At 52.6% G+C, this 14,120-nt stretch overlaps 1 protein-coding gene across 1 annotated transcript; it reads left to right on the forward strand.

The window, feature by feature from the left end:
* Positions 1–11,859: 11,859 nt before the first annotated feature.
* On the forward strand, positions 11,860–12,567 carry LOC124683341. The gene is made up of 2 exons (XM_047217880.1): positions 11,860–12,468; positions 12,506–12,567. Exon 1 carries the CDS (start codon positions 11,914–11,916, stop codon positions 12,421–12,423), a length of 510 nt encoding a protein of 169 aa, XP_047073836.1. The 5' UTR covers positions 11,860–11,913; the 3' UTR covers positions 12,424–12,468; positions 12,506–12,567.
* The last annotated feature ends 1,553 nt before the right edge of the window (positions 12,568–14,120 follow it).

The following is a 14,120-nucleotide window of genomic DNA, read 5'->3' on the forward strand; positions in this document are numbered from 1 at the left end:
CATTCATCAACGGTGAGGTGTACAAGAGAAGCGTTACCGGTATCCTTCAAAGATGTGTGGAACCGGAGGAAGGTAAAGAAATGCCTGAGGAAATTCACCAAGGAGAATGTGGGCACCACGCTTCATCAAGGGCGCTAGTAGCAAAAGTATTCCGGCATGGGTTTTATTGGCCCACTGCTTTGGAGAACGCTGAGGATTTGGTAAGAAAATGCAACGGCTGCCAGAGGTACGCCAAGCAAAATCATACCCCAGCATCCGGTTTAAAGACAATACCGTTAACATGGCCATTCGCCGTTTGGTGCCTTGACATGGTTGGACCATTCAAAACTGCAAGAAGCAGCATGACTCATATCTTGGTCATGGTGGATAAGTTCACCAAATGGCTAGAAGTAAAACCTATCGCAAAGTGTGATGGGCATAGAGCGGTGAAATTCCTAAAAGATGTCATTTTGCGGTATGGATACCCGCACAGCATCATCACTGATAATGGAACCAACTTTGCTCAAGGTGAGTTCAAAAGGTTACGTGAGGACAACAACATCCAGGTTGGATTTATGCTCGATGGCACACCCACAAGGCAATGGCCAGGTGGAAAGAATGAATGCTTTGGTACTTTCCGGTATCAAACCTAGACTCATTGATGCGGTGGAGAAGTCACCGGGATGTTGGCTCGATGAGCTACCATCGGTTACGTGGAGTATAAGAACGACTCCAAACCGGTCTACCGGATACACTCCCTTCTTCATGGTTTATGGAGCAGAAGCGGTCATACCAACCGACATCATTCATGATTCACCAAGGGTACAGCTCTATACTGAGCAAGAGGTCAAAGAGGCCAGAGAAAACGATGTGGACTTGCTAGAAGAAGCAAGAGAGCTGGCTTTGGCAAGAACAGCCATTTACCAGCAAAACCTAAGATGCTATCATAACCGGAAGGTTAACCCGAGAGTTTTTCGGGAAGGAGATCTTGTGCTTCGCCTAGTGCAGCGCACTGAAGGCCGGCATAAGCTTTTGCCACCATGGGAAGGTCCCTTCATTGTAAGCAAGGTGCTTCACAATGATTCATATTACCTGATCGATGCACAGGAGTGGAAAAAAGGAAAGGCGGACAGGTCCGGAGAGGAGAGCAAGCGTCCATGGAACGTAGCTGTGTTGCGTCCTTTCTACTCTTGAAGTTGTGGTGTAAGAAGTTCCTTTTTTGTACCTTATATGCTATGAATAAAAGATGCCGGAACCTTGAATGAATCTCGGGGACTACCCCAATAAGGTTGCATGTAACTTGTTTATTTTTTCAGTTCATCGGTTGCTTATTGAACGTTTTTTCTTTCCGGTTTAGTAGTGTGCTAAATCCTACCGGAGTCTTCGACTCTGCTGCTGTCCGCAACCCGGCTTCATGGCAAGCAAGATAAACCGGTAGGGGATAAGCACATGAACTACGAAAAGGAGAGCGAGGAAAGAACAATCCGGAAAATTTAACTAACCCGGTTAAACCGGTTTTTGCAAAATTTCAAAGTTATTTCTAAGTTCAAGAAGATGCTTGTTTGGTGAAAGAACCTTGTGCTCATACGCCAAAGAACGCCCAGAGAAGGCAGGCAGAGCCAAGGCAAAAGAACCAAGTATGCATCAAGTTGGATGCGGAAACAATTGGGAAATCTTTGCAGTGCAGGATAAAGGCAGAACCAAAAGCAAATATGCTAAGGCAAACTTAGAAATACTTAGCTACCGGTATAACTTACCGGCATAAAATGTTGTGCGGCAACCACAAACAGACTTAAGGTTTTACATCATAAGCCCCGGCATACCGGGGCAGAATTTAACAAACATTGTTTTGAGGCAAACAGGGCCAACAGATAGATCACAGGCAAACATTTGATAAAGGGTCATTAGGCAGCAGGGGCATCGGGTGGAGCAGCACCGGCCTCAGCATCTTCAGGGGGAGCAGCGCCGGTTTCGGGAGCTTCCGGCGGCACGTCCTCGGCAGCCTCATCTTCATCTCCCTCATCTTCTTCTTCCTCATCGCTGAGGTAGTCCTTGACACCAGGAGGGGGAGGGATGAAGGTGCGGACCTCGGCATACTCAGCAAGCCGGTATGCCCGGTCCCGCCGCTTCGCGGCGAGCGCCGGATCCGTGTCCGTGGGAGCATCTGCGCGTACGCCTTGGAGAGCATCCAGATCCAGATCAGGGTACCACGAGCACGCGGAGCGCAGCGCCGTGTCAGCTCCGGCACGAGCCACGGAGCATTGCCACTCGCGAATCCGGTGCCCGGCATCATTGAGCCGCGCGGCAGTCAGCGTGATGTTCCCCGGCAGCTCCTCCTCAGGCCACAGCACCTTGAAGACTTGGATGGCGGCGGCTGGCAGGTCGGCAAGAAGCCGGTCGACGGAGCGCATATGTTGGACTCGCGCGGAGAGGGCGACAAGATAGTCGTACCCATCCCGGTGCGGCGTCCAGATTGGGAAATTCCCGCGCAATCCGATCCTCCCTCACCTTCTTCAAGGCATAGACCTGGGATTCCGGGAAATGCTCTACAGGAAGAAGGAAAAAGCATAAACACGAGACACCGGAAAAGGTATGTCGGAAAAGCAAGGAACAAGAATACATCTTCAAAAGGAAAAAGCTTATAAGCAAAAGAAGGGACAAGGCAAGGACTTACGGAGAGCCAGCGCGTCTATCTTCATAACCAACCGATCGTATTCCCGGTGATCGGTGGTCATGGTGTCAATGAGGCGCTCCGCTGCCTTCCGCGATTTCCTCTCCTCCTCCAGCTCTGCCGTTAAGACGGTGTTGGAGTTCGTGGAGTCCTCCACGACCTCCGCCAACCTGGCCTCAGCTGCAACTCGGGCGTCCTTCAAGGCTTGCTCATGCCGGAGCGCGGCTTGCATAGCCTGTTCCTTAAGCTCCCCCAAGGCGGTCTTCTGGGCCTCCAGTGCCTCGTTGTGCTCCTTGAGGAGCTGCTCCTTCTCGCCTAAGTACCGGAAAGAAAGGTCTTAGCAAGCAACAATAGATGAAATGAAAAAAGGAACGGGTTAGCAGAAAAAGAAAGGATGGTACCTTGAAGCTTGGTGACCTGGGCCTTCAGGGCCTCGATGGTAGCTTCCGGAACAACTGTTAAGCAAAAGAATGCGTAAGTATCAAAGAGGAAACATTCCGGTGAAAAGATGCCGGAGGGAAAAGAAACAAACCTTGGCAGTGGCTGTGGGCCTCAGCAAGGTCCCGATGCTCCCACAGAAGCTCCTCAAAGAGTTGCTTCCGGGCGTCGGCAGTGCTCTGTTCAAGGGAAGATGGGTGTGAGAAAGAAAGAAACAAGGTTTCAACCCGAAACTCGGGGACTGGCTATGCCGGTTTCACATGCCTCTAGTTAAAGTTTCGCGCTGAAAACTGTGTTTTCACCACGAAACTCGGGGATCGGGAGAATAGATAAGATCCGGAAAGAAAAGAAACCGGCATCAACAAAAATACAAGAGGTTTAGCAGAACTTACCACCACGTTGTTGGTAGCATCGTACCAGGCACTGTCAAACTCTTTCACGGCGCGTTTAAGCCGCGTAAAGTGTTCTTCAGTGGACCGAGGCCCAGCAGGGTCTGGTGCCGGAAGGCGATCCATCCCCAGGCCGCGGGTAGATGCGGAAATATCCGCCTCATTCCACTTCTGGGCGTAGGGGAGAAGGTGCCCCAGGTCCTTGCCCGCGCGCTTCAGCTCAACAATCCGGCCCAGGAGGCCGGTAGGCTTGTCTTGTACAGCGACAGCAGCGGGACCGACATGCAGCACCACGTCCCCCGAGCCGCCTGAGGCGGCGCCCTCCACAGCCTTGCCGCGGGAAGCCCCGGGCTTGAGGAACTTGGTGATCTTGGGGGTCTCGGACGGCGCCGGTTGCTTGGCCGCGGAAGGTCCTTGGCTGGGCGGCGGTGTCGGCGTGGCCTCGGGAGGAGGAGAAGATACCGGCGCGGAAGTATCCGGCGCGGTAGGGGAAGAGCTTGACTGCTTCTTCTTTTTCTTCGGGGGAGGAGGAACCAGAGGTTCCGCCGGCCCGGCATCAGTCTGGCCGGCGCCAATGTTGCTGGCACCGGTGTCTTGGGTCTCTGGAGGGGAGGTGAAGTCCTCCTCCGCGCGGTGATCAGGAGGTGTTGGGGCCGCGCGCCCCGAACTTGTAGTGCCTCCCGAGGGAGGCAGAGCTGTTGCCGGCACCAGATGGTACCGGACTTGAGTGAGGAGGAGGAGTTGAGGTCCTCGCGGAGCCGGCAGAGCCAAGCTCAAGCGCAGGGCTGAAAGAAAGGAAAAAGAGAGCAAATTGGAAAAAAGCAACCGGAAAAGAACTCGGTGGAAACAAAGAGAGCATGAAAAGAGATAAAAACTTACCCGGAATACATCGGCATCCGCTTCTACTTGTAGCGCTTGGTGCTAACCTGCTTCCCTCCAACGACCTCAGTCCGAGGGCGTTTGGCAGAGGGAGCATGGCTGGGGCCGGCGCCAGCGGCTGGAGGATCACTCTTCTGGCCTTCGGCCATGAGTTTATCCAGGAACTCATCCCCAACCTCGGCTTGCAGGGGGGGCTCATGCTCATGGACCTGTGGGTTGTTGCTGGCTGAGGGAATGTCTACAGAATGGAAGTAACAAAAAGAATATAAGAAAACGAACAGAAAGGCTACCTCAAGCAAGGTCAAGTCATCAGACGAACCAGCTGGTTCCGGCGGAGACTTGCCGAGGCGAGAAGATGGAGTCCGGCCCATCCTTAGATCCAGCCAATGAATGACGGGATCCGGATCGTATTTGTCCAGAGGCCTCTTCCGGCAAGGGCCTCGTCGGTCTGAATCAATCCGGGGGAAGCGGGCCTTAGCCTGAAAACAAAGGAAAAAAGGGAGGTTAGACACAAGTACAAAAGTTACCGGCAATACGACCCGAGCCGCATATCTTCTTACTTCTTTGGACGGAGGATTCCTGGCGCTGAGAGGGCAAAGGCCCCACTCCCAGTCATCCGGCATGTCCGTTTGGCAGATTTGGCTAGCCTTAAGGACCACATCCTCTTTGCTTAAGGCCAGGCCGGTGATCTTGGTGGGATCGCCGGGGCCGTACATCTCACTAATCTTGTGAGCGCGCTGCTGAAGGGGAAGCACCCGGCGGCTGATGAAGGCGCGGATGATATCGTCGGAGCAGATGTTGGTGTCCTTCATCAACTTCATCATGAAGCGCACCACCCAGTTCGTCTCAGCATGATCCGTACCGGGGTTGTATTGCCAGTTGGTCTTGGCGGGCGGCGCCGGGTTGAACGCCGGCAAGTTGATGAGGTCGACGTCGCCCGCGTTCTTCACATAGAAGAACGTAGTCTGCCACAACCGGCAAGACTCGAGGCCGTTGAACTTAAAAAAGGGGCTCCCTTGGCGGGAGCCGATGATGCAGGACCCGCATTGAACGGGGGGTTTGGGCTTAGGAATATCCTTGCCCTGGACCGAATTGATCCGGAGGGAGAAAAAGCGGGCAAACGTCTCGCGAGCGGGACGGATGCCAATGTAGCCCTCCATGAAGGCCACAAAACAAGAAAGATAAAAAACGGCATTGCCGGGAAGGTGGTGAGGTTGGAGTCGATAGAAGTTAAGGAACTGACGAAAGAAATCGAGAGCGGGAAGGGCCGAAGCCACGCTCAAAATGAGCAAGGAAAACAACGACTTCACCGGGTTCGAGCACCGGTTGGATCTCGTCACCTGGAAGCCGGCAGATGACTCCTTCCGGAATCCTCCTAGACCGGTAGAGCCAGTCGATCTCGAATTGAGTCACGTCGGAGCCCCTCCAGGCTCCGCGTGTCTTATCTTTTCCGGAGGCCCGGCTAGACGTGCCGGCCTCTTGGCCCCGGCTAGATGCCAGATCCACCCGGGCAAGATCTTCGGTTAGCCCGTCGGAGCTACTACCTTGGTTGCTAGATGTGGCAGCGGGGAGAGACCCTTCGCTAGACATAAGAATCTAGGCGACACCGGGATCTATCGAAAAACGGTTTTCCCCAAAGAGACCCTCGCGCGAAGATCTACGAGTAAGAGGAAAAGCAAAATAAAGAAGGGATAAATACTCTACCGCCCCCAAGATCCGAAGTGCAAGAAGGAAAGGGGTAAAGGCGCATCGGGCCTAACCTGAGGCGGCGGAGTCGCGGAGGAAAAGGTTCGCTGGAGGTACGGTGAGCCTGCGGCCGGCAAGGAAATCCGTCGACGGCGAGGCGAGGAAGTTCTCGAGGAAACACGAATGCAGCGGACGCGGTGAGCGCGCTGCAGAAGGTTCCCGCACGAAGAGGTCCGGCGGAACGGAGGCGTGAGTTCGCCGGGCGACGGGCTCGAGCGAGCGGCGGCGGACGGAGAACGGTGAAGGCACGGACGCGAAGAGCACTATGCGCGAGGAAGTGGAGAATGCGAGAAGAGGAAGAAGGAGCGGCGGTTGCGCTTATAAAGAAGAAGGGGAGTGGGCTGAAAACCGCTGGGCCGTGGCGGTTCGCCTCGCGGCCCGCGGCGGTTCGCACCATGGGCCGCCACGTGTCGGAGAGATACACGCGAAAAACAGGAGGCCACACGGAGGCACACAGGAGATCCGAACGGCTAGTGGGATCCGCAGCGGTGCATTAAATGGGCGCGCGGGAGTCGAAGCGAAATGACAACTGACACTGGCGCGTCAGTCACAGTGCGCATGTCTCTGTCAGGCGCGGGGCCCGAGATATTCTCGACTTCGCCGAGGAGGTGTTTAATGGTTAGGGTACCGGAAGACAAGATACCGGAGAATGACTTACGAAGAAAGATAAGGAAGATCCGGGCAAAGATGCCGGATCCGAGCGTGACGCCGGATGGATCAAACCGGTATCCAAGGACATAAGAACCTGGCATGGTCTGTTGGATAGGATCCGCCAGACTATACCAGCTTCGGGGACTAATGTTGGGGGGATGACCCCCGGTATGCCAAAGGCATGCCAAACCGGATGGTTTGAGCCATCAGGATACCGGTTAGATGTTCATGCCGGAGTCTAAGATAGGCATTTGGCTGAACAGGGTATGCCGGTATCCTCATAGGAAGGATACCGGAACCGGATAGAAAAGATACCGGGCCACCGGAAGGATGAGCTTGTCGGCAGGGCTGGTCAAAGATCCTTTCCAGAGCTAGAAGACAAAGATGAGCTAAGCAAAGTAGCTTTAAACGAAGGGCTGACGATAAAGAAGAAGATGACGAAGAAAGAAGCCGGAGGACGTCAGCCTCCCTGATTAAAGAAGACCCCGGTGTCATCTATGATTAAAGTAGCTTTGTACAGTAGCCTTGTAAAGTAGTTTGTCCAGTCAAAGATGCCATTAGGGTTTCTTGCACTGTAAGCCACCCTCTCCCCTATATAAGGAGAGGGGGCAGCCCTTCTTCACGGGCATGTAGGTACGCGCGGAACACAGAGAGAGAAAAACCCGTAACTTGTGTGAATCAATGAACATGGTGATCTAGAGTGAGTTCTTCCTTGTGTCTTTCTTCTTCAACCTCTGGCCTTGGCCAAGTTCTTGAGGAAACCATCCGGAAGTTCGTCCCACCTGATCACAAACCCTCCCCCGAATCCTCTTGCATCCATTCGGCCCCAATCTAAGCCATCCTATGGCATCTGCTTGTTCACCACGACGACAAGCTGAATTACGGGTTTCACAAAGGGCTAAATCCCGTCGTCTTCAAATGCCATTGGTTTGACCCACGTCGGGTGAGACGGGATCCTGAAATTGGGTTGGTTGAAGTTCAAAGGAACTCCGTTTATAAGGGAGAGGATGTGTACATCTTGGCTACCCAGGCCTTTCAAGTATTCTATCTCCCGTACGCGTGCAAAAACCCGACAAAACGTCTACATGGATGGGATGTTGTGATGACGGTGCCTTCACGCAATAGGCCGCCCCCGCCAAACACTGACGATTACCGCCACGTAGACCCCTCAGCAAGGAGTGTCGAGTTTTATCAGGAAGAAGGGCTCCCCGGCCATTTCACAATCGGCTTGCCGACTATCGATGACATGGTCGTAGACGATGAACAAGAAGACGCGGGCATGGATGGAGACAATGCGGAAGATGAAGCCGAGGATGTCCGTGCCCCGGAAGACCTGAGTTTGCTCGAGGCGTTCAAAGCAGGGATTGACCTCGATGCGGATGGACCACCTCCAGGTTTCATTGATGATTATTGGTTCGCCGAGCCCGATGACGATGAGGAGACACGCGGTCCAATCACGGATGGCGACACGGGCTACTGATCTATGTAGTAGTAATTGTGAGGCTAGCCTATTTGTAATAACTCCGTGTAATAGAGATTGTCTAGCTAGGTTATTTGTAAGAACTCCGTGCTATGTTTGAGAGAACTCTATGCTAGCTATTTGTTGCTTCCACTAATTAATGTTCATCCTTTTGCATTATTGTTGCTTTCATTAATGTTCATCTACTTATATTTCTGTTGCTTTCACTAATATTTATCTCTTTACAATATTGAGTACTAATAAACCACTCTCTTCATTTGTGTTTGCAGGTGATTGAAGCATGCCGCCAAAAAAAGGGGTGGCGGTCTTAAAAAGAAGCTCAAGGACTTGGTAGGTGTAGGGACTTTGAGGCAGGGCCGAGCTACTACCCCCCCTCCTAGCCCCCCTCCTGTCGCTCCCACAGGGCGGCCGCGTAGGAAGAATGCGACGCGGGTACTCACTCCTAGTCCTAGCCCCCCTCCCGCAGCCGATGATGATGACGAGGAGGAGGACCAGGAGCACCACGGGGGTGGGGAGGACCAGGAGGAGGAGGGGGTGGGGAGGACCGGGAGGAGGAGGGGGTGGGGAGGACCAGGGAGGAGGAGGGGGACGAGGAGGACCTCTCGGAGGATGAGGGGTTGGGGAACTTAGTGTTCGATCCTGATCCAAGCCTACAGTGGTGTGAGCCGGAGGATTACCGGTACGTTCCAGTCGTGGAGAGGCTGAGGCCACGTGATAGGAAGCCATATCGGCGTGGGATAACACAGCTCCCCGCGCCGAAGCACTCGGCGCTACGAGCACGTTGTTCTACAGCCCTATGGAAGGAGGTACATGTTAATTTTTGGCATTTCGTTATCGCAATTTTGTCATTATCAAAATTATTATCACATACATATTGATGTTGTCATTTCATGGTGCAGCTCGTTCCAGTATGAAGACCCGTCGCAGAGACCGCCACGTGGGTACTCGAACATCCTTGGGGGCCTACTTAGATGGTATTTCCCGGGGATAGTCAATCTCCCTACTGGTGGCTGCGACGTAGCTTGGAGGTGGGCGCACTACAGCCTCGCGGAAGATCCTCTTGGCCGCGGCACCGCGGCGGATTTGGTTGTTGCCAAATTCTGGGTACGTGACTTTTGACTTCTTACCATTCATACACTCTCCTTGGTTCACAATAATTGCACTAATGCCCCTTGTTTTACCTATGTGCATGGTTGCAGAAATACTTCAAGAGGGCCGAGGGCAAGGAGAATGCTTGCGATGATGTCCTACACCAGCTTGCAAGAAAGAGGGTGACTGGCATGCACTACGAGGCACATGTTCAATGCGTCCGCGACTGGCACGCCGACCGCTTCGTCCACATGACTAAGGAGGACGCTCGCGACACGCTCATGCAGCCGTGGCAGTACTTGCAGGTATTTGCATTTATGTGTTATTGATTTCTTTATCGCCATGTAGTTTATTTTACCATAATGGGTTTATCTTGTGCATGTAGAACCCTCCTCAGTACGTCGGCAACGACGATAGGTGCTTTCGTGCGATGGTCATGTGGTGGACATGCCCCCAGTACCTCAAGAAGCACGAGGAGGGCAAGAAGAAGCGGGCAGATATGCGAGGTGGATCGCATATCCAAGGCAGCATCCCCATCTCTCTTCACCTGCAGAAGGAGGTGAGCAAATTAATGGTTCCTTCATTCTTTGAATTCATGTTATATATTTGCTAACTCTGCAAGGGTGTGCCACTTCACTTTATTACATGTTCTCTTTTGCAGGAAGTCAGTACAGGAGCGAAGCCTAACGTCTTTGCCGTGCTAAATAAGATGAAGCAAAGGAAGACGCCTGATCCTGAGACGGGGTCCATGTGGGTTAACCCGCAATCCGAGACCCAGTGCACGTCGTATGTCTCCAAGTTCAAGCAGAAGTACGGCGAGGACGCCAACCCAGAGGCCGAGGACTTTGACCCCGAGGTCGCGGTGCTTGCGGGAGAAGGCTTGAAGCATGGCCGCCTATGGTTTGGTGACGGGTGCGTCGACCCGGCGAAGGTTCCCTCTCTCCGCCGGATCCGTCGTGGTCGTAAGAGCGGCCAGCCTGAGGTAGAGCCCCGGCCACGGGCTCGGATCTAGCTGTCGAGCGGTTACGGGTATGTTCTTCCTCGGGCCTCTACCTTTCCTTTACATGCACATGCTTTCCATTGAAATGTTAATGACATCGCGGACACATCGTAGGCGGAGATGGCAGAAAAGGAGCAGGCGGCCCGGGAGCACGCACGGAACTTGGAGCGGCGGGTTCCGGAGTATCGGCGGCAGCGAGGCACGGATGATGCTTGCGGATGCAACAAGCAGCAGCGAGATGATGCAGCAGCATCGAGCACGGATGAGCTGGCTGATGAGCCAGACGGCTCTGTCTTCTCCACCGGGGAGTATTCCTGCTCCTCCACCTTACTCCATGCCGTGGATGCCGCCACCGCCCACTCAGACCCGGGGACACCTATCACCGTGAACAACATGAACATCATCCGGAGCATGAACCGCGGTGAGTCCTCCTACACTTGTGCCCAACCCGCTACTTGTGCTTGTTCAAGTAATCATTATGCAAATGACAAATGCCAATTCCATCAAACCTTGTAGATTATGTGTCACAAGGCAATGACGATGAGGCGGGCGCAAGCAATGGAGGAGGACAAGGTTGATGGCATGGTCTTCGTGCACTCGTCGTCGTTGTAATGGATTGTTCGCACTTGTTATGGATGTTGCACTTGTTATGGATTGTAATAATGGACATTGCACTTTGTTATGCATGAACTATGTGTGCTCGATGTATTTGTGGTGTTGTTGATGTGTTTGGTGATGCTATGGTGAATATATATGTTGCTGCTGTTATATATATGTGAAATGCAATTTTGAAATGCAGGGATTAATGAAAAGCAGCAAAAAAAATGAAAAAACCAGGGGCCTTTGCCGTGTGTATGCACACGGCAAAGGACTTTTGGTCACTTTGCCGTGTGCATACGCACGGCAAAGGCGCCACGTGGCGCAAGCCTGTGCTCCTGGGAGCTGTCTGGGGCGTGCCTGTAGGGGCCTTTGCCGTGCGTGCTAGGGCTAGGCCGCACGGCAAAGGTGAGCAGCTCGGCACTGGCTGGGCGCACGGCATTGACAGGCGCACGGCAAAGCCCTGGTGGCGCACGGCAATGTCGGGGCGCACGGCAGCCTCCCTGCCGCACGGCAAAGAAGTGGCGCACGGCAGAGATGCTCACGCACGGCAGCGATGGTAACGCACGGCAAAGGGCTTTGCCGTGCAGTTTTTGCATGCGCACGGCAAAGACGGCTTTGCCGTCGAAGACTTTGCCGGGCACTCGTTGCCGTGAGTGCACGCACGGCAAAGCCGTTTCCGTGCATACAGGCGTCTTTGCCGTGCAAAGTGGCGCACGGCAAAGCCCTGCTTTCCCGTAGTGTACACGGGGCACCACAAAATAATATTCTCTTCGTAAAGCTAGAAAGCAACCTAAGAAATGCGACGTTTTGAGTGCGTGTAGTCTCAAACCAGTTGCACATGGGGAACAAGTGTGCAACAATAATACACGCAATACCATTCCCTCAACCCTCTTCCTTCCCGCGTCCGCTGCTATATATATAGCTCGACGTCATTCCCGCCATTAGCCACCACAACGAGCAAACAACTCGATTATTTCCCTATACACGCGTGATGGATCGCCAGAGCATGGGAGGCGGTGGCGCCGGCGCTGTGCAAGAGTTCCGCTACCTTGGCGGAGCTGGGCAGCCCGAGGTAGCCGGCGGGGCGTTCCTGCTGTCGGAGCTGCTGGAGGACACGCCAGCGCCTGCCGACCAGCCGCAGGAGGTCGTCGACGACCAGCTAAGCCGCGTCATGCGGTCCCTCGAGGCCGAGATCGGTGGTTGGCCGGCGCCAGCGCCGGCCGCAGCGGAGGACGAGACGATGAGCGACGACGGGGGACTGGAAGAGATGCTGTCGGAATTTGACGGCAGCCCGAAGGCCGAGGCACCGCCCCTGGCGGCCGAGCCGTTCGAGTACTGGGAGGAGGTGCCGCCGGTAGTGCTGGGGAACGACATGGGCGGCTGGTACGTCCACGGCGAGGGCATGGTGGCAGGGTACGAGTTCAGAGAACCATGTTATTACACGTACGGCGAGGCCTCCGCTGTTGAGCAAGTGTACAGCCCCATATGCCTGTGGGAATGACCCAATGAGTGATGAAATATGCGCCTGAAAAGAGTTACCAAATACTATGTGAGCAGAAACTCAGAAAGGGCAAATGGGCCTGTACATTTTAGTTATTTTAGAAGAAATAAATCTTCCATGGAGGAGGAAGAGATATTTTTAACATTTTTTTGCCAAAAATCCACCGATAATTATTTATAGTAGTACAAGAATCCAAAAGGTAATAAAATTACAAATTGATCTTTAAAACAACTAGCAGTAACTACAAGACTAGCGTGAGCCGAAGACGTGCCGCCGTCGCTTGCCCTTCCATCGCCGGAGAACAATGAGTTCATATGGATTTGAGAGCCAAACTGGATTTCGATCCGAGGGTATCTTAGGTTCTGCCACAACATAGATTTTTTTACTTGCTTAAAAGCCCATACTGAGCTGGATCCTAACCATTTCGAGATTACTGCGACATGTATCAAACTAGTTTGCTGCGACTGTAAAAGGCATAACTTCCAGCGGATTATTGCACGACAAATAGGTTCAGTCGGTCTGAGAAGTCACTGCCATCAGATGAAACCACAGGTACTGCATAGAGATGAAGACAGCGCTCTGAATATTACGCCTCCGGCATCTTCCTTGGGCATACGTAACAGGTATTTGGTTTGCAGGAGTCTTTTGCATTCACAGTGTTCACAGTGCCTCTAGCCTATGGCTATCCGTCACCAGAACAAGCACCAATTTCCTGCCAGACCTGAAAGAAAATTATCTCACGCCAAACATCCAGAAGAACAAGATTCAACTGAGAACTACTTGAGAAGTTGCAGTTTGATTTTCAAAGGCTTAACTATGGAGTGATTATTTTGTTACCTAAAATGAATGAGGCTAACAAAATTCAACAGTTTCGTCCTATTTGCTTACTTAGATGCATTTATAAGTTGATTACTAAAACTTTAACGATCCGATTGGATCATTATGCTTCAAAACTCTTTAGTACGCAACAAAATGCTTTTATAAAAAAATAGAAACATTACTGATGGTATTATGACTTTGCACGAAATTACCCAGCATACTCATCTGAAGAAGAAAGTTGGGGTGGTGTTAAAGTTAGATTTCGAGAAGGCCTACGATAAGGTGAATTGGGATTTGTTGATCCAATGTCACAAAGTAGCCTTGTTGGCAACTCGTGTGGGTGTGTGGGTGTGTGGGTGTGTGTTGTATGTTGTGTTCAACTCCTTGTACCTTGTCGCCGTTGAGAGCGTTATTAATTTAACGTCAGGCCTTTTTGGCCTTTGATCTAAAAAAAACATGTCACAAAGTAAAGGGTTTCGCTGATCATTGGTGCAACTGGTTGCATCAGATTTTACATAATGGGATGATCTCGGTAAAAATTAATGATGAGTTAGGTCCTTATTTCCAAAGTGCAAAAGGGGTTCGACAAGGAGATCCATTGTCGCCCACTTTGTTCAATATGGTTGGTGAGTGTTTAACCAAGATGGTCTTGACGGCTAAAAAAATATGGTCTGGTTGTTGGTTCGGGAGAGAAGGGCGGGCCTGGTGCAGCGGTAGAGCCTCACCGCCTGTGACCAAGAGGTCCCAGGTTCGAGTCGCGGTCTCCTCACATTGCACTTTGTGAAGGTAAGGCTTGCCACTAACACCTTCCCCAGACCCCGCACAGTGCGGGAGCTCTCAGCACTGGGTACGTCCTTTTGTTGGTTCGGGAGCTGATT

The sequence above is a fragment of the Lolium rigidum genome, chromosome 1, assembly GCF_022539505.1.
Source record: "Lolium rigidum isolate FL_2022 chromosome 1, APGP_CSIRO_Lrig_0.1, whole genome shotgun sequence".
Taxonomy (NCBI): domain Eukaryota; kingdom Viridiplantae; phylum Streptophyta; class Magnoliopsida; order Poales; family Poaceae; genus Lolium; species Lolium rigidum.

What these genes read in the sequence shown, in the direction of transcription:
- LOC124683341 (XM_047217880.1), top strand. Translation starts at nt 11,914, where the DNA reads ATGGATCGCCAGAGCATGGGAGGCGGTGGCGCCGGCGCTGTGCAAGAG.